At 36.8% G+C, this 21,187-nt stretch overlaps 1 protein-coding gene across 10 annotated transcripts in view; it reads left to right on the top strand.

Annotated features, from left to right (window-relative positions):
- Positions 1–21,187, top strand: part of POC1B (POC1 centriolar protein B) — a 53,645-nt gene that overhangs the window by 17,649 nt on the left and 14,809 nt on the right. For 5 of the 10 annotated variants that reach the window (XM_058191085.1, XM_058191083.1, XM_058191086.1 and 2 more), the window contains exons 10-12: positions 2,653–2,745; positions 15,244–15,468; positions 19,360–19,479. In XM_058191085.1, the coding sequence (XP_058047068.1) occupies positions 2,653–2,745; positions 15,244–15,468; positions 19,360–19,473 (432 nt within the window). In that variant the 3' untranslated portion in view covers positions 19,474–19,479. Of the gene's footprint in view, positions 1–2,652; positions 2,746–15,243; positions 15,469–18,957; positions 18,998–19,359; positions 19,637–21,187 lie in introns of those variants that run through there. The other 5 variants (XM_058191090.1, XM_058191082.1, XM_058191091.1 and 2 more) reach the window with 2 other exon arrangements.

Below are 21,187 nucleotides of genomic sequence, written 5' to 3'. Positions count from 1 at the left end.
AGTAGAATAGAGACTTAACGATGGAGTAACAGATGATATAGTTCATATAATGTTAATATGGATCCCATATATCAGTGATGGCTAACCTTTTCCAGACTGAGGGCCCAAAGTGTGCATGTGAATGCACGCGCATGCGCCCAAACCTCCAAGATACAATGCACATGTCCCTCCCATGCATCCATCCATGCATGTATGCACAGCCCCTTGCATGTGCCTCGCCCCCAGGGCATGCACATGCGGCTTCTGCATGTGTGCTCCACCCCCCACCCCCCGGGGCAGGACACGCGGTCCCCCGCATACGCAGCAGAGACCCAAACACCAGCTGGCTGGCGGGAGGTGCATGCACAGCAGAGCTGAACTGGGGCAACAGCTCGCATGCCATCAGAGAGGGCGCTGTGTGCCACCTCTGGCACACGTGCCATAGGTTCACCATCACGGCCATATATAATGTACATATACAATTTTTACATAGTGTTTTATGTTACTAGCTTATTATAGCTTTAACACACTAGGTGGCACTAATGTTTAAGAATAATCTGTTGAATGGGAACCATCCTAATATATAATAGGATTTTTTTAAGGATCAGTGCATTTTTAAATATATGAAGAATATATAACAACAATAAATGTGGTGATAAAGAACATTTTATAGGAATTGACCTTTTCAGTTACATCGTTTATATAATGCTCCCATGGTATTATATTCAATATGATCACACAGAAAAGAAAGTTGACTTATTTTAGATTAGGAGATATTAAAAGATACACAGATTGGAAACTTCAGCTCATACAAAAAAATATCTGTGTTATTTCTGTCAGGAAGGTGAGAGCCTATTTTAATCTATTTAGCAAACATTGCAATAGATTCCACTAACAGTAGTTTCTATGCCAATTGAACTTATATTGTTTTTTTAAAGTTCTTCATGAAACCATTGCTGTTTCATTGTCTGCTGGGATCTACTTATCAAGCCGCAGCGATAGTTCCATCCATCGAAGAAAAAAAAATTACCACAATAGAAATTATCCTTTTAAGTAATTTTCCCACCTCCCTTAGAGAATCATGTTTACATCCAAGTACATACTTAAATCTGATTTTACTTATTAATTTGTTTGTAAAAGTTATAGGCCATCCATCATTCTCAAGGTAATTTTAATTTTAGAAGCTTTAATGTACAAAGGATATTTTAATGTGGAGTCTTTAGTGCTCTTTAAGCTTGATTTGGTTGCAGATATTTCATTACCCAGGTAGATAATATCAGTGTGAGTGAATGTGAGGTTTGCTCCCTGTTTATATACAGTAGCTTGTCCTTGCCAATTTTGATGGGGGATGGGTTTTGCCGTGTCTAGTTCCTTGATTTGGGTGTTGTATATTGCCTGATCGTTTGTCTGGTGTTAATCCCTGTTTGTTTAGGAGTGTGATGGCTCAGTGGTTAAAGATGCTGAGCTTGTCATCTGGAAAGGCGACAGTCCGGGTTCGAGACTTGAGCACTGCACGATGGAGTGAGCTCCCATTACTTGCCCTAGCTCCTGCCCACCTAGCAGTTCAAAAGTATACAAATGCGATAAATAGGTGGGAAGGTAACAGCATGCGCCTTGGCATCTAATCATATGGCGTATAATCATGCTGACTACTTACCATGGAAATGTCTTCTGGCAATGCTGGCTCCCTTGGCTAAGCAATAGAAATAAGATAAGACACAACTTGAAAGAGGAAGTCTTTACTTTTAACTTAATCCCTGTTTATCTGGGTGTTGGAGAGGATGTTTTTTTGTTTTTTTGTTTGTTTCCATCTTAGCTTTTTATTGTCTCTTTTCAATGGAGCAGAAATGTGGTTTCTTTCTATGTATTCAGCGATGGCTGATTCATCTGAATTACCGGTACAGGCCTCTAGGAATTCCCTCGTATTCTTTGAATTTAGCTTGGTTAAGGATGGTCAGTTTCCCAATTGAAACTGTGGTTGAATGTGTCCATATAGCTGTAAGAGATTTTTAATATCATGGTCTCAACTATTTTGAATCCGTTTGTTTTTTAGATGTATTTTAGTGAATTTTAGCATTTTTCATTATACATTTATGAGTGTACTAGGGGCAATATTTTTTACATTATTAAATTTGGACATGCTTCATAAAATTTTACTTCTTCTCTACATGCAGCACAACAATCTCCCACTTCTCTTTATGGAATTCCTGAACCATTTTCTAGGCTTTCCTAGAGAACAGCTCTTGTGTTAGGGTTTTGTCAATGCTATTCAACAAGGCTTTGTATTACATTGACATTATAAACATCTGCTTTATAAACATAAACATCAATTTATCTAAGAAAGGAGTAGTTAAACTAATGCCTTCACATGTTTTAAAAGAGAATTCCCAGAAGCTATAAAGATAATTGAAATCCAAATATAATGAGATAGCCAATTGACTCATCAGAGAACAGGACATTAAACAAATTTCACCCTTACTTGAGGAAAAAGCAAAATAAATTTGATATAATCCAAACTGTAAGAAAAAAGTAAGGAACCTCTTGTGAGTATGATTTCTTTCCTAAATATATCCTTAATATTTTTTCTTAAATATTTAACTATGTCATGTATATTTTAAGCATTCAATATTTATTTTTTAATAACAGAATAATAGCAAATCTATTTTTCAACAGATAAATCCCAATTTTGATGTAACAAATATGCAAATATTAGATCCTCCTGTTGTAAATATTGCTTCATCACCTACTTATCCTCCATCATGGCAGGTAAGTTTCAAGTTACATAATTCAATACAAGTTAAGATTTAGAACAGTTGCAGTCAACCTGGTCCCTACCGCCCACTAGTGGGTGTTTCAGCTTTCATGGTGGGCGGTAGGGGTTTTGTCCGATACCGAAGCACTTTCCTTTTTTTTAATTTAATTGTGCCTGACAATTTCCTTTCTTAATTGAAATAAAATTATGAGAGAATCCTGAATTAAGTTTTATGAGTTATTTATAATTATCAAAAAGCACTTTTTTGAATCATAAATTTTTATATGCCAATATCATGATTCCGTTTTATTTCTCAGTAAACTTCAGATATAAAGGTATCTCATAGTCTATCAGAATTGGATAAGGAATCTAAGAATTGTAGCAGGAGACAGGATGAGCAGATATTCCCACTCCAGTTACATAGAAAGGTGCCTACACACAGAGTAGCATTTCTTCTGCTACTGATAATGAAAATATGATAGTTTTAATTACTGGTATGTGTTAGCTTAAAAGCACCTAAGTGGTTGTGGTAAAATTTAGCAGGAAGGAAGTGAAGCGCTTCAGGATCTAAAACAATGTGGTTTTTTTTCTGATTTGAATGAATAAATTACAACCACTCTTCATTTAGCAACCAAGTTGATTAGCAACCTTTACAAATACGATGGTTAAAAAAAATAATTTTGCACCCATTGTGTGCATTTATGACCTTTGCAGAATTTCTGTCTCTCTTTCTCTCCTTTTCAGTCAGTTGTTTGCTATTTACAGTTAGTATCACGTATATCCTGCAGTTATTTTTGCTTATCTACTCATTTATAGAATAGAATAGAATAGAATAGAATTTTATTGGCCAAGTGTGATTGGACACACAAGGAATTTGTCTTGGTGCATATGCTCTCAGTGTACATAAAAGAAAAGATACGTTCATCAAGGTACAACATTTACAACACAATTGATGATCAATATATCAATATAAATCATAAGGATTGCCAGCAACAAGTTATAGTCATACAGTCATAAGTGGAAAGAGATTGGTGATGGGAACTATGAAACGATTAATAGTAGTGCAGATTCAGTAAATAGTCTGACAGTGTTGAGGGAATTATTTGTTTAGCAGAGTGATGGCCTTCGGGAAAAAACTGTTCTTGTGTCTAGTTGTTCTGGTGTGCAGTGCTCTATAGCGTCGTTTTGAGGGTAGGAGTTGAAACAGTTTATGTCCAGGATGCGAGGGATCTGCAAATATTTTCACGGCCCTCTTCTTGATTCGTGCAGTATACAGGTCCTCAATGGAAGGCAGGTTGGTAGCAATTTTTTTTTCTGCAGTTCTAATTATCCTCTGAAGTCTGTGTTTTTCTTGTTGGGTTGCAGAACCGAACCAGACAGTTATAGAGGTGCAAATGACAGACTCAATAATTCCTCTGTAGAATTGGATCAGCAGCTCCTTGGGCAGTTTGAGCTTACTGAGTTGGCGCAGAAAGAACATTCTTTGTTGTCCTTTTTAATGATGCTTTTGATATTAGCTGTCCATTTGAGATCTTGCGATATGATAGAACCCAGAATTTTGAAGGTTTCTACTGTTGATACTGTGTTGTCAAGTATTGTGAGAGGTGGAAGTATGGAAGGGTTTTTCCTAAAGTCTACCACCATTTCTACGGTTTTGAGTGTGTTCAGTTCCAGATTGTTTTGGTTGCACCACAAGGCTAGTCGTTCGACCTCTCGTCTATATGCGGATTCGTCATTGTCTCGAATGAGACCAATCACTGTTGTGTCATCTGCGAACTTCAGTAGCTTAACAAATGGATCATTGGAGATGCAGTCATTGGTATACAGAGAGAAGAGAAGTGGGGAGAGCACACAGCCTTGGGGGGCCCCTGTGCTAATTGTACAGGTATTTGATGTGATCTTGCTTAGCTTCACCTGCTGCTTCCTGTTTGTTAGGAAGCTTGTGATCCACTTACAAGTCTGTTCCGGTACCTGTAGCTGGTTTAGCTTAGTTAGAAGAATGTCTGGAATGATGGTATTGAATGCTGAACTAAAGTCTACAAAAAGGATCCTTGCATAGGTCTTTGGAGACTCAAGATGTTGTAGGATGTAGTGCAGAGCCATATTAACAGCATCATCTGTGCTTATGCCCATTAATACCCCATACTAAGATGTCTTCCAAGAGAAAAAACTATAGCTCAGCTGAAAAAAAGTGTCAAAAAGCAAAGCAAAGCCATTGATCACAAAATTGAAAATGAAGATTGTAGGTTCAGTTTAATAATTTAAATTGTATTATAGTTTCAATTCAAAGATGAAGATTATGGGTGACTATTATAGCATGAGAAGAAGATCCGGCCCATTCCACTGTCTCCACCATTTTGAAGGATAAGGAAAGGATCAGAGAGCTGATGAAAAGATTTATCAGGAATGAAAGCAGATATAATTCATGTAAGACAGCAAAATGGCCTCATTCAGGAAATGAAAAAAACTCCCTATACTTTGAACTGAAGATCAGATACAAAAGAGGATGCCAGTTGGGCATCTTATCATTCAGGCTAAGGCAAGCAGTATTTTCAGAACACCGAAGGAACAAGCAGATGAGTGCATGGAAACATTCACAGTCAATTATGGCTGGCTTATTTAGTTTCTGCAAAGATTTAATTACCACAACAAATATACATCTCAGCCTTAGCAGGTAGACCAGACAGGAAACATGACCAAATAAGCTGATTCCACTTTATGATAAAACTGCATTAACAGAATCTTTCAAGTCTGAAAGTACAGTTCTCCCGCCATCTCCTTTAAGCCTCCTTTGCCTCATTTCCTAAGGTCTTTTCCCACGTACCGTTACAACACAAGAGGTTAAGATGCAAACACCGAGAAAGAAGCTGCCAAACATTTTCTGGAGGAACATCCAAGTTCATCCATAGTGGAAGGGAGCTATTTGCCTGAACAAATATTCAATGTAGAAAAAACCATGTTATACTGGGGAAAAAATGCCAGAGTAGACCTTCGTAGACAAAGAGGCCAGAGCAATCCCTGGATGTAAAGCATTTGAGACTAGAGTAACCTTTCTATTGGAGAGAAAAGCTACCAGGTTCAAGCTGAAGCTATTTTTGATCTACAAATCAGGTAACCCCCAGGTGTCCAGAAACATAAGAAACCACATACTGCCTGTTTATTACTAATCTACTTGGAAGGCTTGAATGACACAAGTCCTTTTTGAAGATTGATTTATGAATTGTTTCATACGCCAAGTCATAACACCAGCATGGCCAGATATTAGCATGATAAAAATGCAAGATTTTTGGGAAGAAATGTTGGTCTTGTAGATAAAATTGAAGGATTTGGCCAAAATAAAAATATGGATGAAATAAATAAGAAAAAATGTATACTGGTGAAATCTCTTGATTTTAGAGGTTGATACTGAATGATGTGAAAAAAATGATGTCAATTTTAGCATGATACCCTAGGCTGAACAAAGATTTAATTGAAAGAAGAATTGGTTTTGATCCAAATGTAGAATGTTTTGGAAAGGTACACCAGAAAATACATGAAATCTTAAAAGTGTCAATTGTTAAATATATAAAGACAAAAGAAGAAAAAAACAGGCAAATTAAATTTAGTGAGATTTTTTTTAAAAAGAAAGTTACTCCTTCCTCAACTCCACTTCCCTCCCCATCACCCTCCCTATTCAAAAGAATGGAACACCCAGACAATCCACAGCCAACAACTAGCTATGCCAGAGGATCCAACAGTAAAAAGAAGGATCTTTGAAAAGATTTATATCCGGTTAATTTAATGATTACAGGTAATGTAAGTGTAAAATTTGATATAGTCTGGTTTTTTTAATTTTTGTAATGCAATACTATGTTTATTTTGTACTTATATAATAAACCAACTTTTCATACACTGAGTTTTTATTTAACAGTTTTTGTTTCTATTTAGGCACAAAGATACGCACACAGTATTAAACCAAAGGTTAAAAATATTGTAAAGCTTTAAATTGCCATAATAACATGCTAAGATTTAAAGGTAATAATAGAATAACAGTTGAAAGGAATCTATAATATAATAATTGATGTAAGAAATTATTAGTGTTTTAGGCAAAAATATGTTAGAATTAAAAAGATCTTTGAAATAGAATGTATAAAATATTGCTAAAAATGTCCACTCCATAAAGGATAAAATAAATTTGAGTATGGAAAATTGAAATAAATAATAAATACACTCGCAGTCACACCTACACTACGATGATTTTCATTTATGACTGTTTTGCTTAACCTGGAAGTGGAATGGAATCTAGTTGCTAAATAAGAAATAAGTGTCTAATTGCACAAATTCATATAAATACAGTCTGCCTACCTTTGGGAGAATGGTTGTTCAGTACTGGAGTTGGTTATAAGAAAAAATTGGTTAGGAGTTCTTTATATAATTCTGGGTTCTGCACAGTGAACCTTATTGTGTAGACACTTCTCTAGAAAAATCAGTACACTGTTTTTAGACATTACAGCTTAAATATTTCTAGTATTACATAATGTTCTATTTTAAATTTTGCTTTTGAATAAATAATTTACAGCTATCCTATTTTCATAAACTATGTTAATTTACCTTGTCCTGTATTGTTGTGCATCTTAGAACAAATTTTAAGAATATCTACTTTTCCCTTCATAAATGCTTTTGAAATAGCATTTGTGGAGGAATTTTCCTTTCACTACATTTTTCACTGAAAATCTTGTTTCAAAATGATTTGTCAGACAAATGATTTATTAACTGCTAGTTATATATTTGGAAATAACTATTTACTAAATATTTCCTCCATGCTTTCTGATATTTATATTTTTAATTGTATTGATATACCGTATTTTTCGCACTATAAGATGCACTTCTCCCCCACCCACCCCCAAAAGAAAGTGGGTGGGAATGTCTGTGCATCTTATAGAGCGAATATTGCAGCGGGGGTAAGAGGGGTTGGTGCGGCGGCAGCCAGGGAATGCTGGAGCCTTCACTGCCGAGCAGCTAATTGGCGGTTAGATAGGTCTCCCGGAATACTATCAATCAGCTGTTCTAGATGGCAGGGATCGCCGCATATTGCCTGTTCGCCACCACCGATTGGCACTGGTGAATGGGGGCGGTGATAGGTGACGACAGTCCCTGCTGCCTAGAACAGCTGATTGGCTGTATTCCAGGAGGACAATCCAACCGCCAATCAGCTGCTCAGCAGTGAAGGCTCCAGCGCTTCCTGGTGGAGACAGCAGAAATGGAGGCAGTCTGTTTGCTGTTTGCTGCAAGGACACTAGTCAGATGAATACCAGATGAATGCTGGAAGGCAGAGGCAGATTTTTTTCCCTTGCTTTCCTCCTCTAAAGCTAGTGTGCATCTTATAGTCCAAAGAGTCTTATAGTGAGAAAAATACTTTAATTAATGGCCATATAGATATTTTAAAGCATCAGTATATTATCAAGTTTTATTATAAAAAATGTAATACAAAAATGTTATTCTTAACCAAGTGCTCTATATATAAAGGAGTGTTCTTGCAGTGTTCTTCCAAATATTTATCACTAAGTTTTAGAAGATGGTCCTTGGACTGCCAGCCATTCACTTGAAAACACTTATTTTACTTTAATGTATTATTTCTACATTACATTCATTCTATGAGAACCAATCTGGTGTAGTGGTTAAGTTATTAGGCTAGCAACTAGGAATCTGTGAGTCCTAGTCCTGTCTTAGGCACTAAGTAGGCTGAGTGTCCTTGGACCAGTCGCTCTCTCTAGCCCTAGGAGGGAGGCAGTGGCAAATATTCCAAAATCATGGTCAGAAAAATGCACAGACTTGTCCAGGCTGTCATCAGGAGTCTAAGTAGCCTGAAGGCGCCCATCCACACACATGATCACTTCCTAAACGATCACATCTCCAAATCGCTTGCAATAAAATTATTCAAGCAATGAATAGGCATTCCTGATGGTAATTTGGGCTTTCAAGTGAGGATGTTAGGAATCAGGCATTTTGTTTTTATGTTTTAGAGAACACAGTTGTACATAGAACACGCAAATTCATCAGTTCCCATAACAAGCAAATATTTTATTTGGTTGATTTATTCTCAATTTATTGATATTCAACCCATTGCTGCATTCAGTGCAGAATACGTATATCCTCATCTGATTAAGAAGTTAATGAGAAGTATTATTGATATATAAATACAACTTGTCTCCTGTTCTATGACCTGGTAATCCAGACTGAGTTAATAGAAAAAAATGAAGCTGACTTCCAACTTCAATACTTTGAATTAGGAGATATATATAACAGAAATCTGCAATTTCCCATGAGAAAATTTTTTATAAAAATTGCAGACCTCGTGTATCCCTCCATGTTATTGAATTGTTTAGTGAGTTTGTTTTTGGTGACCACTTTAAGGCTTCCATTTGTGTTTTGTGAGATAGACATAAATATTTAAATAACTACAAAATAACCTACAAGATTGTTGCAAGGGTCAAGAAGTATATGATAATCCATTACTATTCTCTGAAACATACCCAGCAAACAGAAATTTATCACCCACCACCTAATTCATGATTGTAAATTTATTTCTTGTAAATTTATTTATTAGTTAATTCAGTCTTCCTCCAATTCTAACATTTATGTAACATAGATCTAAAAATATGTTCTACTTTTAAAGTAATACAGTAGTTTGCTATACAAATAAGGCTATGCTATTCTCATTCCATTGTACCTTAAGCTAATGCTATTCTTATGAACTATGACCTGTATCCATCATCATTTCCTTCTTTTCCATTTTTATCTCCTCCTCTCCCCACTCCCCCCCCCACCAATGTATCTTGTAATCTAAGGACTAGATATCATTGTCACAACTGATTCTGAGGCATGTGTAAAATCCTTCAGTGCACACATCCACTGACAAACAATTCTGTCTTCCTGCTCTGAAAGCTAAGCCCCAAGGATGCAGATGCACCAGCAAGCCTTTCACACAGGAAATAATTATTTTAGCACTCTTAGAAAGTGCTTCTGTTACTTGGACAGTCTGATCGTAATGAGTTTCCTGCTGACCTACAAGATGATTTAGTACTGATCTAAGTAACCTTTGCCAGTTCATAAGTATAATGAAGTAGGCTATCTATAGTTCTGTAAATCTGTAACTGCCCAGTTTTAAACTTGACTATGGAATATATCTATTCAACTGGTTGGTTGGTTGGCTTTATTCTATCAAGCAGGTTTGGTAGGAATCCTTTAAACTCATGGAAGAAATTGAAACCACAGAGCCATTTACAAGTTAGCTCTGTGTGCGTGTGTTAGTTACTATAATACTTGTTTGTACGATTTTCTAACGTCCATATCTCAGAGAACTTAGCTTGGCTGCACTATTTTAACATGCTTATTGTTGAGGTTAGTAAGGGAAGCCGTATTGATAAATTATAATTTGAATTGTGACTCTTGTCCTTAATTTATTAAAAAATCTTTCAGAGTCATCGCTGAATAGGTGTTTCCCAAAGTTATGTACAATAATCCAAGATTGTTTTCCTAATGTTAATAGTCCAATATGAGAAAAATGGAAGCAATCTTGCAGCTTTAGGAGAACTTTACTTTTTAAAAGAAATTTTATCAAAAGAAGAGAATATATGTAGTTTGGGATTGAACCACAGAGTTCTTGGTGCTCTCTGGTTTTTATTGTTTGCTTGCAGACATTTCATTACCCAATGAGATAACATCAATGTGCATATGAGGTTTTCTCCTTGTTTATATGCATAGCTTGCCCTGCCAGCTATATTAATAAACTATATTTACTTATTCTGAGATTTGTGTTAGTTTGTGGGCCTTACATCAAAGAAATCACACATTGTTATTATTGGACACTATACATAGACTTTTTTTCCAGAATAGTTTTAGTTGAATGTTACTGCATACATACCATATGCTTCATTTCTACTTTCAAGATAGTGGTTGTAGATGTTAACTGGAAAAATAATAAAGTAATTTCACGTAACTCAAAAAACTTCATAGGCAGTTATGTTGAGCAGACAAATTGCTCCATTGTTTTTGTCAAAAATTTACTTAGAAAAACTAAAAAAAAACACCATTCCTTATTTTGGGAGAAAGTTTTATCATTTAAAGATTTGTTTTAAATATGAAACAATTTTTTCCCCTTGAAAGTGAACAAGCTGGAAAGACTGGAATGTAGTTATACAACACTTTTAGAAGTAAATCCCATTAAAGACAGTAATACTTATTTTTAGTAAATATCATAAGATTGCCGGTTTATTTGCATTCATGTTGAATACTCACAGCTCTCCTTTTTGTGCATTGTCTAGATGAGGATGGTCTTAAAAATAATCTGATAATGCTGAAATGCTTCAATACTAGGTAGAGTGTAAGCATGGCCATTATTTCAGATTCTCTTTCATTGGTCAGAGTACAAAAAGCTATTTTAAATATTCCAACTATTGTTGTCAGGGGTAGGCAGCTTTCTCAGGATTAGAAGCCACAACCTACTTCTCCCACCAGTTGGAGGGATTTAGGATAAAAATACCCCCCCTTTTTTTTTAACCAAACAAACAAAAATAGTAACATGAAAGACTGAGTATTTTGGTTCAAAATCTCAGCAGTGAGGGGAAACAATGGCAAGTGGGTTTGGATTACTTGTCCTTGATTTTTTCTGGAGTATTTTAGGGAAAGTGAGTTTACAATTCAGCTAGTTTCCTTTAATTTTGACAAGGAAGAACACTGCACTTTAATCCATTTCCCCTCCTCTCCCTTCAACGTATTCCAAAGCTATTTAGTAATAATTTTAAAAATTGGTCAGGTTTATGACCAATAAGTTATGTGACATGTTTTGATTTGTTATGGCTAGTATCCCCTTTATCTCAGTTTGAGTACAGTTTATCACTTATTGCAACAGTCAAGTCCATTCTTGAACAGGCAGGAAACTACTATGGCAAGAAAAAAAAAGTTACAATGCTATTGGTGAGATTTTGAAGCTTGATTTGAGATTTTGAAGCCTAACTCACCTCAAAAGGTTGTTGCTGTGGGGAAAATAGAAGGAAGGAATACTAGATATGTTTGCCACTTTGAATTATTTATAAAATAAAGGTGGGATAAAATATTACTTTAATAATAAATTATTTTGGGTAACGGTATTGTGCCATCAGACCTGACGATTCCAGGGAACTGCGGAAGTGTGAAGTGGTTCCATTATTATTAAGAGCCCTTTGCCTATTGTTTCCTTTTTAACTGTGTTTTTATAGTTTTAATGCTTTTTAATAATATTATTTATTAATTATTGCTTTTTATCTTAGTTATGCACTGCCTACAGTTACTTGTTTTGTGAGATGGGTGGCTATGTAGATTTGAAAAATAAATAAAAATATAATATTTTTGCTAGAGCATCAGTCTGGTATGGATATTACAGAACTCCGCTTCTTTGTGAAGTTGGTTTACTGTAAGACATGCAATGTTTCTTGCATATACGATATAGTCTGAAAAATAAATGTTGAAGTGGGACTATTTTAGTGAGATCTTCTTAATCGTTTGCATTCACAGATTGGATTCAAATATTTATTTATTTCTTTACTTTCTCTTTAGAGCTAGTTTTGCTACTTTTAGTAGCTGTGCTTTCCACAAGAATATTTCTAATTTATGAAAGTGCCTGTATGTCTCCCTTCCTTCTTTCCTGCCTGCTCTTCTGCCTTCCTGCAGCATTTATATTTAGAATTGACTGCCAGATAAGGAATTTCTCACCTTGAAACTCTAGAACCTTTGACAATTTTAGACTCTGAATGTGTGCTATTTTTTTTCTTTAACCAGACTGTTCTACTGAAAGGTGAAAATAACATTTTATTCAACTGACATGGTCATATAAAAAAGAATTGTTAATTATGAAATGATCATGGAAAACATCTGCTTAATATAAAAAAAAGCAGATCCTGTAATATTTGCAAAGGTAAAAATAAATTTTACTTCAAATAAAGCAGTTCTTAGGTGCGTTAAAGAAGTAGCTGTTATTTGATGCCATCATTTTACTAAATTTAAATTGACTGTCAAATTTAAATTGACTGTCACCCTTAGCAAGCAAAAAATAAAGCTAACTTACAAAGAGGTGCAAAAGCTGTAATTGAGAACTTAGGTTCTTTCTTTTAGGTTTATTATTTCCTTCTTTGCATCTGTCTTTACGCAAAAGGAAAATATTAATCCAGCCCATTAAAAGCAGCACAGTGGGAGACAGAACAGGTATGCAGATCAAAGTAGGTAAGAAATTGGTTTAAAAACTTTACTATACACTTTAGATGAGTTCAAATTGCCAGATCAGTTCGTTTAAATCCTAGGTTACTGAAACAGCTGGCAGATGTGATCCCTGGGGAAATCCTTGAAAAGATAACCCAAAAGCATATTTGTGAGCACTTAGAAATAAACAAAGCAATCACTAGAAGCCGACATGGGTAAGACAGGACAATATGGGATAGACAGTACCACGACTAGACGGATTCACAGCTGGCTGACCAGCTACACTCAGCATGTAATTCTCAACTAGGTGTACATGGATGGAAGCATGTAGTGGGGTACCTCAAGATTCTGACTTAGGCCCAGTGTTCCTCAATATCTTAATAAACTTTCTAGATAAGGGAATAAAAGGGGAACTCGTCAAATTTGCAGATGATACCAAACCTGGGAGAATTGCCAACACTTTGGAAGGTAGACTTACGATTCAGAAGGATCTTGACAGACTTGAACACTGGGCCCTATCTAACAAGAGGCAGTACAGTGGAGAGTCATAGTCATAGAGAGGACTTGTACTCCAAAGCACCTGAAGGTAGACAAGAAGCAATACATGGAAGCTCATTAAAGAGAGATCCAATCTGGAACCAAGGAGAAATTTCCTGACAGTAAGAATAATTAATTGAACAGGTTACCTTCTAGAGCAGTGATGACAAACCTTTTCCGCCCAAAATGTACGCCAACCCCACAAAATGCAATGCATGAGTGGGGGCCCCGCATGGTCCCCGCCCCCGCACATATGCGACAGAAACCAAAGACCAGCTGGTTGGTGGGAGCACATGCGTGGGGAAACTGAACTGGAATGATGGTTTGCGTGCCCACAGAGAGGGCGCTGAGTGCCATAGGTTCGCTATTACTGTTCTAGTGTTAAATTTCCTGTGTAATAACAGAATTATCTTATGATAAACAAAATTTTATTGATATGCTTTGCAATGAATCATGGCATTGAAAACATGTACTTAAAAACAGGATGGTCAGAGCCCGTTTGTACTTAAGACTGTCATTACCATGTAAATATAAAGATAAAATATATCTCTTCCTGAAATGATAAAACTGTTTGATGTATTACTATGAAAAATACGGCCAAAGATTTGTCATTTCACTTGTACAAAAAAAATTTTTTTTTTGGGGGGGGGGAAATGTAACATTTCAAATAGATTTATAAATGTGTTATTATACAGATTGGTAACTTTTAAAGTTGAGGGTGTTTTCTCTTTGAACTATAGCAGTATTTAATATAATTAGGCATTTGATTATCAGTTGGGTCATCTTGTTTTATCTGCAAGATTTTTCTAGATTACGTCATTCCTTTCTCTGTAAATTTCGGCTTCAAAGATACTTCACCATACCTATCCTGTAAGTGTAAACACTTGCTCTCATGGAATGCCAATTATTTTATGCATAGCTTTGCATGTATTTATGTAAACACAGTTCACTGTATTTAACAAAGGTGGCCTTTGTTAATAGACAACAATGTATTTTGTTCTCTTTGAATGGTGAATTAGATGATAGCAATAATTTCCTGTTAGGGTTTCTTTTTTTAAAAAAGAGATCGTATCATTCAACTTACAGTAGCTAAATTTTATGTCTAATTTTCCTCTGAATACATCAAAAAAACAGTAGTGATAAAATGGCGCCTACAGGTTCCATCATCCATGAATACTGTTAAACTATTTATGAGGTACAGAAAGCTTGGACATGCCTAGTGAAGTTTTTAAACATTACTCTTTCTTTTTTTAAACAACAGATGTTCCATACATACCACTCAAGGCTGTGTTGTAATTTTCTGAACAGACTTTTCAGATTCGAAAATTGCTAAGGAATTCTATGAGAGCAAGACTCTTTGAGTAAATGTTCTTTAGAAGCATTCCTCACCATTGACAATGATTCCAGTGTTGTAGGTGAACAAACTGCGAACAACAGTTTTTGATCCCTGCTATAGAGCGGGAAACACATTGCCAAACTAGTTCCATGGATCTGTCGATGCCAGGACACATATCAGTTATAAAACAATGAAGGAGAAAAGAAAAATAATTTGAGTTGCTCAAGATCTTTGAAAAAATGAGACAAACAAAATAAAAGATTGAGATCAATCTAATGTTTGTCCAAAATCAGGAATAGAAAAGTAGTAGTTGAAATAATACCTGTTATTAAATGTGTTTGTTAGTAGGAGAAAATGGATACCCATTTTCATATGAAGTTGAAGATATTATCACAAATATGCTTTTTGTTTTCTTCTGAAAATCTAGTTGAGAATGAATCCATCTGTAGCAATGCACCAAAATGGGATGAACAATGAAGACTTCCAGCATCCTCCCATGTTACCTTCTCCAGCAATGTTAAAAAGAAATTTGAAAGGGGAACTGATGCACACTGTGGCTGAACCAGTAACCATGGATGAGTCTGGGGGCATTTCACCAGTACTGACTACTGCCTTGGAACACATTGTGGAGCAATTAGATGTTCTGACAATTGTGAGTATGGCTGCACCTCTGTATTAGAGTTCTGTTTTGAAACTCTTATTAAATTGTTTATATTTTACATTTAACAAATGAAGTTGGCCCATGTGGGAAGGGCCCTCAAACATGGTTTTTATCCATTTCATAGACTTGAAACACTTCATTCAACATTTTTACTTTGTTTTACAAGTTGTACCCTATCTTTCAACATTTTCAAGAATGGTGTATATCAAATCTGTAGATGAATTCATCACCTTCAATTTCTTAGCCCTCTCTTTACAGTAAATAATAAAACAAATGCTTCCAAATTGAGCAGCTTCACAAGAAAGGTGACTTTTTACAGTTTTTAAAGTTGTCTTGTGTGATCCTCATTGTCATATATAAAGGCATAAATGACCTTTTTCCAAATTAGAATAGAATGTAAATACCATTCACGTACAATTTAAGTGAGTGTTTCTCATCTAGTGGTATATGTGCTACTGGTGATATGCTGGCATACTTGTCACCTATATCAGAATGAAAGAAAAGAGATTTAAGCTACTGGAAAAGGATTGCTGCTATTAGAGAAGGAAAATGTCCTAATATGCTTTTCCTTAACCTAGAATAAAATCAGTTTATCTACAGAATCAGAAAGATAACTAAATTTGAACTATGGTAGAATGCATGAAAAAAGGAGAACAGGCTGTCACATTAATAATGTTCATTCTGTGACAGAGAGCACCTTCTTACCAGAAAAAGGCAGAAAGTTCATATTGGGAGGAACTAGGAAAGGCAACTTTTCCATCCTACAGTCACTATGCCATTGCATGTCAGAGGGCCCGTGGAACTTTGGGACAGCCAGTAAACCAGTAATTGTGTTCCCCTTGCTTCTGTCAGTTACTGTATGTTGGGCAACATTATTGAGAAATAATCTACATTGTTTGGAAGCTAGGCCAAGATGTGATTCCCACCAAAAGTGCCCAGCTCTTCCTTCCTGGAGGTTAAGACTCAAGGTTGCCTTTGCCTCATTCATAAATGAGAAAGCACTACAGAGACTATCTTATTTCTAACCTAAGTAACCTTAACTGAGTTGCTGGTAATGGATGAGACCAGAATGGGACCAAGAATGTTAGGTATCTCAGCTAATTGTATCCCTGAGCTGCGATTCTGACTGGAGTGCAAACTTGTTCCTCGAGCAATTTAAGGCAACCTGCTGAGCAATAAGGCAGTAGTCTGTCTTTCAATTACAGCTCAACCTGGGCTTGCAACATATCCAACCATCCATTTAAACAAATGCATGATTGAGTATAGCAAATGGAGATTGGTAGAGTAGGTGAATGACATAGTCAGGTGTCCTATTATGTGAAGGAGTCTTTTTGAATGTGATCGTGTTATCCTTTCTTATATTGTGATGTAATTTTTATTTATTTATTATTTTATTATTTTATTTATTATTCAAATTTCTATACCGCCCTATCTCCCAAAGGACTCAGGGCGGTTTACAGCCTTATAAAACATAAAGTATAAAATAAATACATGTTAAAACAACATTTAAAAAACTTATTCCATTAGGCCAAATTTAAAACTATAGTTAGAAAATACAAAACCCCATTTAAAATTAATTTTAAAATTAAACCCTAGGCCAGCCCTGCACAAATAAATAAATGTGTCTTAAGCTCGCGGCGGAAGGTTCGAAGGTCAGGAAGTTGATGTAATCCTGGGGGGAGCTCGTTCCAGAGGGTGGGGGCCCTCACAGAGAAGGCCTTCCCCTGGGTGTCGCCAGTCGGCACTGCCTGGCGGACGGCACCCTAAGGAGTCCCTCCCTGTGAGAGCGTACGGGTCGGTGGGAGGTAGTCGGTGGCAGCAGGCGGTCCCGTAAATAACCCGGCCCTATGCCATGGAGCGCTTTAAAGATGGTAACCAAAACCTTGAAGCGCACCCGAAAGGCCACAGGTAGCCAGTGCAGTCTGCGCAGGAGAGGTGTCATGTGGGAGCCACGAGGGGCTCCCTCTATTACCTGCGCAGCTGCGTTCTGAACCAACTGAAGCCTCCAGATGCTCTTCAAGGGGAGCCCCATGTAGAGAGCATTGCAGTAATCCAAGCAAGATGTGACGAGCGCATGAGTGACCGTGCATAGGGCACCCCGGTCTAGAAAGGGGCGCAACTGGCCGACCAGGCGAACCTGCTAAAAAGCTTTTGTCTGACTATTATTATTTTTTCTCCAAGGAGCCTATTTTGAGCATGTCTTAGAGCTCAGTCATTTATCTTAAAAAGCAGCTACATGTCAGGCCTGGAAATCATACTAGACTTTAGGGTTCCAGACGCTGCCACATTTTTCCCCTGAGGGGAAGAAGGGGGGTTGAGGGTATGGTAACATTCTTCAAGCGGTCAAGGTCGGATGGTGTTCACATCTGCAGGAGGAGTGGCGAGAAGATATTTGAATGAACTGGGAGAACGTGGGACCATGTGACCAGCAAAGGGGTTAGGGGGGTGGGACTCTTGGGGTTTGTATAACTGGGAAAAGAATCCAGAATTTCAGTTTTGGAATTTCACTCATCGTGTGCCAGTTTCCTCATGCTAGTAAAGAACTCTGAAAGACAATGGCTTCTGAGTTTTTTTTATGCAGAAGAGGTTTTTCTGGAACCTTGACACTACATTGACAATGGATGGTAGAGCAAAAATCTCCGCTAAGACAATATCATTACATCAACTGAAGATTTACACAATAGTTGTAAAAGTGTCAGGATTCCAAGAATAATTCATCATAAGAAAAGTTACTGTTTATGTTCAAGATATGTTTTCTCTACAGTATTGTATGAGAGAATTTACATATTGTTATCACTGCCCCTTTGGGGATTGGGACACTAATTCATATGAGAGAAAGAGAAGCATAACTATAAATATATTCTGTCCATGGCTCAGTGCCTCAGATAGAAAGGCTATATAGTTATCGCTCTATTTTTGATTCTCATTGTTGGAAGAAACTTACTATAAATGATAAATGTAACAAAAGAAAGTCTATAAACATATAAATAGTCTTCTTAGAAGAAAGTACTTTTTAATCTCTGTCATGATGCGACCCAGGTTCTTTGACAGACTTATTGGTGGAATGTAAGACAAAAATGAATTAAACTTTTCAATAATACCTTTCCTAGAAAACCATTTAAAGGGATTTGTATCCTAGCCAATGATTTAGATATGGATTTCATTGACACGTTGAAAAGTTATGCTGTTTATTTCAAAAAAGATATAAAGCTTCATATGGATATTTTAAAGAATTATATTCATATGTTTGATCCATAGAGCACCCTGCCTTAAGTGGGTATCTTTTCCAAGTGCATATAGAGAAGGTGAATTACCCATTTCTCAAACTGGAGCCCATGAATCGTATTGCATGCTATTCTTGCAGTTACTAGGAGAATCTCAAAAATTCCTGGCTGGTGTATCTAATACTATATAGCACCAATTGTTTTTATATGGTTCTCAAGGTGGAGAGAATTAGCTTTTCAAAAATTTCACTTTCAGAACTGTCTAAGATAAAAGAAGATCGTTCACTTGCATTTCGGTAATTATAATTTATAATTTATATTTGACTATATATGCCACATATCGTCCTGCAGCTGCTATATAGAGATTCTGCCATACCAGTATACAGTTGACATGCCAGATTTTATTGTTCCACTCTAGCATTTTTTTAATTATAAGAATATGAGGCATTACATTTCTGTACTGCAGGTATCCAAATTTATGACTTGATAATAAAGAGTCTTTAGGGAAGTTATATTTCAGATTTCCTAATCTATTTAGAAAAGTTAAGATTATTTGATCAATTGCTGCAGTTCTGACTACTTGAATGGATTAAAAACAAATAACATAATATACATTTAGCAAGCATCTAATAGTGTCATTATTTTCTCCTCCTAACAGACAGTTTCAATCTTGGAACAGCGCCTGACTTTAACTGAAGATAAATTGAAAGAGTGCTTACAGAACCAAGGGAAACTATTACATTCGGTCAGACTGAGAGAAGAAACAACATAAATGCTGGTGAATACTCATTAATCTATTCTCAGGGAAGTGAAGTAAAAAGTGGTAGTACTTAATGACACAAATAAAAAGTGCCTTTAAGATTTTGCTTGTAAGACTTTTTTAACAGATCATTGCTAAAATATTGAATATATTTTATTAAATATTTATATATATATATATTGTTTTTTTCTGAGTATCCAGTATCCTCTGTGTTCCGATAGTTAATTATTCTTGACCTAATCAGCATAGCCCAAAACTCTGCATATAATTCTGCATCTGTACAGAAGCTATATCTTGCCTAATTGATGACATTTCCTATTTATAGAAAGGGTGACATTTCTTAACTCATGAAAAAGATGAGGTTGCCATATTCAGGATAGGAACAAGAATAATGCAACTTGTTGGACTTTAAAAAGTTTCAAGAACTAGGAAGAAAAAGAATTTCCTATAAAGCTTTTGTAAAACTAAGGATGCCCAGACTAGAATAAAAGATTGGGGAAAAGGTGGAATAAACAGGAGAGGATCAAGAAATTCATTGATCCAGGGCAGGGGTATCAAACTCAAGGTCCACGGGCTGGATCCGGCCCACGGGTGCTTAGATCTGGCCACTGGACTGCCCTGGAAATAGCAAAGGACCATCCTGCGGTGCCTCTGCCAACAAAAACAGAGCTATGGAGGGCTGCGCACAGCCCTCTTAGGCCCCTTTTTTGACCACGATGGTCCCACAGCCTTCTGTCAATGAAAATGGAGTTAGGGGGGCCGTTCAGCCCCCGAGCCCTGTTTTCAGCCACGACAGCTTCCTGCACGGTCCCCTGCTCTGTTTTTGCTGGCAGAGGGCTAGCAACAAAACAAAAGGAGTAATGTTTCCCTTTCTTCATTTGAACATGTAAGAAGGGACAGGAAAGGAGAAAGGGCAAGAGAAAGAGAAAGAGAAAGAAACAAGAAAAAGAAAGATGAAAAGAGAGCAAGGAAGGAAAAATAAGGAAAGAGGGAACAAAGAAGAAAAGAAGGAAGAGGGAAGGAAGAAGGGAAGGAAGGAAGGAGGAAGATTATAATGAGAGTGGTCTGAGGGAATACATTAAATACAGAATAAAACCACAGTTAAAAAACTTATTAAATAAGGCCGAATATTTAAAATAGAAAAACAAATAATAAAACCCCATTAAAAACCAAATTCAAAATTTAAAAAATTCTAGTCCAATCCTGCACAAATAAATAGATGTGTCTTAAGCTCGCGGCGGAAGGTCCGAAGGTCAGGAAGTTGACGAAGTCCTGGGGGAAGCTCGTTCCAGAGGGTGGGAGCCCCCACAGAAAAGGCCCTTCCCCTGGGTGTCGCCAGTCGGCACTGCCTAGCCGACGGCACCCTGAGGAGTCCCTCTCTGTGAGAGCGCACGGGTCGGTGGGAGGCATTCTGTGGCAGCAGACGGTCCCGTAAGTAAAAATGGGGGGTGGGGGTTCGTTTGAGAGAGAGAGAGAGGGAGAAAGAAAGAAAAAGAAAGAGAGAGAGAGAGAGGGCGAGGGAGGGAAGGAGGGAAAAGGAGAGGAAGGAGGAACTACAAACCTGGCACTAGATGCAGCTTCAGAGGATAACCCAGGGTTCGAAGGGACCTGGAGGTCATCTAGTCCAACCCTGCTCCAGCAGGACATTGTTAGTGAGTTTCTGTCTTTTGATCCCCCAGTCATATGGTTACATAGCCACGCCCACCCATTCACATGATCCCACCAA

Source organism: Ahaetulla prasina, chromosome 7 (assembly GCF_028640845.1).
Source record: "Ahaetulla prasina isolate Xishuangbanna chromosome 7, ASM2864084v1, whole genome shotgun sequence".
Taxonomy (NCBI): domain Eukaryota; kingdom Metazoa; phylum Chordata; class Lepidosauria; order Squamata; family Colubridae; genus Ahaetulla; species Ahaetulla prasina.
This window is presented reverse-complemented; position numbering and strand designations above follow the sequence as displayed.